This window comes from Pleurodeles waltl, chromosome 12 (assembly GCF_031143425.1).
Source record: "Pleurodeles waltl isolate 20211129_DDA chromosome 12, aPleWal1.hap1.20221129, whole genome shotgun sequence".
NCBI classification, from domain to species: Eukaryota; Metazoa; Chordata; class Amphibia; order Caudata; family Salamandridae; genus Pleurodeles; species Pleurodeles waltl.
The window spans coordinates 111,732,563-111,737,715 of NC_090451.1; the positions used below are offsets into that span (position 1 = coordinate 111,732,563).

The 5,153-nt window shown below is 42.4% G+C and overlaps 1 protein-coding gene across 1 annotated transcript; it reads right to left on the bottom strand.

The window, feature by feature from the left end:
• Window positions 1–3,312: 3,312 nt before the first annotated feature.
• On the bottom strand, window positions 3,313–4,167 carry LOC138267080 (uncharacterized protein F54H12.2-like). Its single transcript, XM_069215927.1, has one exon. The coding sequence runs from the start codon at window positions 4,165–4,167 to the stop codon at window positions 3,313–3,315; it is 855 nt and encodes a 284-aa protein (XP_069072028.1).
• Between the last annotated feature and the right edge of the window lie 986 nt (window positions 4,168–5,153).

Consider the following 5,153-nt stretch of genomic DNA (forward strand, 5'->3'; position numbering starts at 1 on the left):
TATGTACCGTCTTACTGTTAATATTTACAGCATTTCTTGTGCCTTCTTGTTGTAATAGTTGCAATAAATAGCTAAAAAAAACAAATACAAATAATCTTGGAAAAACGATTGATCTGAGTAGCAAACACGATGATATCATGAAATACAGGTACCTGGTACTTTTCACCTTTTATCCTAGTGAAATCAGTCATATGACAGAACTGATGCCAGAATCGAATCATTGGAAAAATTACTGGTATTAAAGCCTCCTTCAAACCTCCTAGGCCGCTGAGGTGTTAAAATGACTTCCTAAAGCGCATTCAGGTTGAATATTTTTAATGACTAATATCAGCTGCTATAACTCAGTGGCATAGCTATCCAGCCTGCAGCGGGTTCAGGAGCCGCAGGGTTGTGAGGAACCCCCTCACTGGTAACAGTTTATTTAATTAAATTCTATCATGTTTTTACGAGTCCCTTTTTAGGGCTTCGTCTGTGTTTGCTTTCCCTGCTAAAGTGTTGTTGTGTGGAGCAGCGGAGAAAGAGAAACTGAGAGACATGGTGAAAGGCTAAAAGCTGGAGACTGCAGTTGCGTGTCCGTCTCTGATGGTGGAGGAGAGAGAAAAATATACAGCAGACATGGGGAGTGCAGAAAGAGAAGAGAGAGGTGGGCTACTGAGATGAAAGAAAGGGGGAAATAAGAAAAGAGGAGAAGAGTACAAGTGTGAAATAGAGAACAGAGAAGAAAGGGGGTAAACAAAAAGGAAAACATTGGCGGTAGCAGGGAAAGGAGCCATGAGAAGTCGATAAGATGGAAGCGAGAGAAAGGAGATATCAAGAATCTTCATGGCCAAGGGGATCATGAACGGGGGTAAGATAAGGATGTGAAAGAGAAGAAAAAAAGATGGCAGTAAGACCAAAAGAGAAAGGACAAGATATAAATGGAAGAATGGAATGCAGGGCATAGATGCGGCTATACATTGGCTCCCAAACTGTGTGCGGCGCCCCTGGCTAGTTTTGACTGCGCACCGGGGAGCACTGGTGCACCAATTGGGAACCACTGCTCTAAGCCTTACAATATAGGGTGCTGACCATGTCCGCGCGTCTACGCCGCAATTTAGCCCTTATCAAAATGTTGGTCACAGCTAGCCCCCAACAAAGAAAGGCCATCCTTTGCATGGCTTCGGACAACTTAGTGGCAGCTATTTCAGAAACTGCCCTAAACACCCTAAAAGGAAACGTCCCTATATCAGAGAGTCAGTTCCGTACGCTGAAGAAGAGACGTAACCTTATCAAAAAGCTTAGTAATAGAAGGGCTTCCCTCGTTTCTAAGAAAAAACATGTGAAACAGTTGAGCGGCTTTATAAGAGTGCTTCTAGGCAGAGCGAGTCTTTAATTACAAACCTCTTAGCTGGGAACTAATGGATTACGCCCAAAAGATGTACTTGGTACAGCGTCATCAGCTGGAACAGTTGGGCCCTTCTACGAAAGACGCTTGGGATATACAAAAAAATGAAACACTGCACCTAGATGCGGAAATTGAATTTTTTTTAAATTGTACTGATTTAAAACCTTACGACAAAGCCGATCTTTACTCCAAAGTCCTTCAAACCTTTCTACATTATTACAAGCAGTGGCAGTCAGAAACAAACGCACTGTCTGTATATACCCCCAACTCTGATATGTCATCACCAGCCCCCACCGTGCCTCAGGCTCAACAGCTCCAAATCCGGTGGCCACATCACCCCCGCCCCCAGACGTCTCTGTTGAAGAAAGTTTACAAACTATAAGTCCGAGGTACAGAGGTGCGGTGCAAATGTTACTAAGTAAAATAGCTGCTTCTAAAGATCTAACCTAGTGGAACGGTCGGGGTGAATTCCTCTATAAAGGACAGCCGATTGTTGGGTCTCAAATGTACGACCTCGTCAAAAGATTCACACACCCCAGAACCCTATCGCTTCAGAAAGGGCCTAGAGGCTGGGACGGGTTTCTACAGGCTGCTGCAGAACTCAACGTTTCTTTGACGATCATTGGTAATGCTGAACACAGACGGCTGTTTGAAAGTTTGAAAGGTCCTACTTACAGCCCTCCAAGTACTCCAATGCCTTTTGTTTCTGAATCCGGCCTAGAGTGCCCGCAGCCCCGCTTATCTCCCAGTTGTCCCCCTCATGGAGCACATCACCTCTGTCTTTGGAGCCTAAAAATACATTGTCCAAAAGGAACACATGGTTACACGTTTGATACTTCTACTTTTTTAACCTATGCACATGTTTTACACTGCCTTTGTATAGTTTTACACCTATTAATGTATTTATTGGTTTCTTTCAGCATTTACTTTCTTTAGTATGTTTGGTTCCTATATGCTTGTACAAAAAGTATATGTAATAAACACTTTTTAATCGTTTCACCACTCTTCCGTCATCTTCTTTAGTGTATGGTCCCCGTCGTAATAATAAAATGTATAGTTTGATTTCGAGTTTAAATTCTTTTATTGTAGACAATTATAGTTACATGTATATAAGCATGGCACGGCCTTACACATTTGACGCACATCGTAATCTGTTTTAACAACAGTGGCTGTGGACCCCGCATTTTCTTTTACATACTTCACAGCCATACAGTAGTTATTTACTAGATCGCACTCATATAGATCTAGAAAATGTCTAAATGTCATACCCTCAGACATTTTACTAATAACATATATACAGTGTTCCCCGCAGGTAACTGATAAAGAACCCTGCACCCACATCTTGTTATACTCAACCCTACCAGCAGCTTTTTTTATATACTTAAAAATAGGGTTTTGTATAGATGGTATGCTAGGGGAACACCGCGGAAATGTCAAACACTGTAACCTTGTCAATATCCAAAAACATTCCCACCCAGTGTTTTCCACCCTTGTAATGCGGGTCTGTGTTAAAGACTAGCGATCATGGTCTTTCTACACCAACTTCCTGGGGTAGACTGTAGCTCAGAAAAACATCTAAAAAGAATTTCCTGGCATATTTATGCCTCCTCAAGAACTCACCTATCTGCACAGTGTCAATTGTACAATATTTGAAAGATAGTCAAACATGATTTGGTGGGCGTGGTTGACCTGTATGACGCTGTCGAACACCGCAAATACAATCATGTTCACATTGGTAGCCAAGGGTTGACTAAAACATATTTCAGCTTTTAGATTTCTGTTTTTTATCAGATTATATTGATCACTGTCTTCCATGTCTGGTGTCAAATCGAACGTGAACAGCATGTAGCCATCCCCATATCCTTCTCTTGATACGACGGCTCCGAGTCCTTAAGATGGTTTCCTTTTATCGACACCAGTCCAAGATATTACCTGATAAAATTCAAGGTTCCAAAACTTGGTGTGTACGGTTTCGCCGGAATCACTGACCCCTTGTGTACCAACGCCACGTAGTTGATGTCATAGTGTTTGAAATTGAAAGGGGTTGAGGTATACTGACCGATAAAAGCTGTATTGTCCACAAACCCTATAATAATAAGTTTCGGTAGCTGTCCAAGAAATACATTTTGCTGCTGTGTTAATCTGGTACCTGTTGGAATGCAATATATCTTCAGGGCTACTCTTTCCACTGCATACTTGCCGTTCGATACTTGTAAGGCCTCGGCGTGAGCCAGTCTGACGCTTGGTGACACTTTCACTCTCTTTACAAATAAAGTGGCGGAGGGTATTACTAGTTTATATTGTTCCACATTCCCACTGATGTGACAGAACGAGTCCTTGTGGGTTAGTTTGATCTTAAGATTGATACCATTGACAAGTAGGTTATCTTGGTAAAAAAGGTCCGAGTGTATGCGACCTAGGCAGTCGCACTGCCTACTGCTGGCGGTAAAGCTCGCTCTTTTTACAAAACCTTGATTGTGGCCGTCCAAAGCAGTAGCTTCAAAATGACCGTAAGTATCTTTGTAGAAGAGGCCCACTGAACGCTGTGTGTCCAAGGCATCACTGCTGTCATTAAGAATACTCTCAATATATGCCCTATATGCATACATGTTATCATTTTGCATGATAATGTGATCACCAAGGCTAATGTCCACCTGATTAAACATGGTTGCTATGGGGTAAGCGATCGTTGCCACTCTAGCGTTGTTCGCTATATTGGAGCCATCAGCTTTTACAATTTTACAGATGAGGTGCAACAGTGTATCGTTGAGGTCCAAACACATATCCTGGACCCTGACACATAAAACTCTATTGGCGCCAAAGGTGTTAAAGCGACTAGTGGCGATACCTCCATGAAAAAACTGTTTTTGATGCTATTCTGCGTCAGTTTTAGATACAACAGGTCTAACTCTGATTTAGCGCATTCACCCGATGCGCATTGTTTACAGGTTGATCGGCTTTCTAAAAAATATTTACGTTAGCGACCCTTCTCTTCTTCTTCTTCGAAGCTCTCTTCCAACTTACGGATCTTTGCTTGTGAGCGCTTTTTGAAGACAGCCGTCATTTTTAATAGGGGGCCAGCGGAACCCTGAACTTTGAAACACCATGCTTCCATTTAACAGATGTAGGAGACTTGTACACCAGCCCCGCTCCTTCTTGAGGTTGCTTATTCATACGTTCAACAACCGCAGATGTCACAGAACCCACCACGTCCTGCGTGATGTTCGTAGCAGCCACTTTAAAGTGTGGTTTTGCAATTAGCCTTCTTCTCAAGAAAGGCATAGCTCTTTTAAACAAACTACTGAAGAATCCCCCCCAACCTGGCCCTGTACATAGCTGGGGAACCTTGATACTATGGCGGCGGGGCTCCATATCCAGTCTGGTTTCTGTAATAATCCCTATACATAGAGGGGTCGCCGTATGTTTTCATAATCACCATGATGACTTGTTAATAGTCGCTCTCCCATCGAGGTCTTAAGTAAAGATTAACAATAACTTTCCCTTATTTAAGGGACACCGGCTCAGCTTGGTCGTCGCAGATCATGATCGTAACGGTGTCAAAATGTTTTTTACAAATTGATATGTAGTCTGGTTTGTTGTATTGTATGTTAACCATTGTGTTATTTTCACCCTTTACCTGGACCCATCACAGCAACGGTGAATAACTATCCCCTATCCTCTGCAACTCTACCATATTGCTATATACATTGAGTGTATAGAAGTCACCGTTAATATTGGGACACGACTGGTTCAGTTCTACATGACTTCT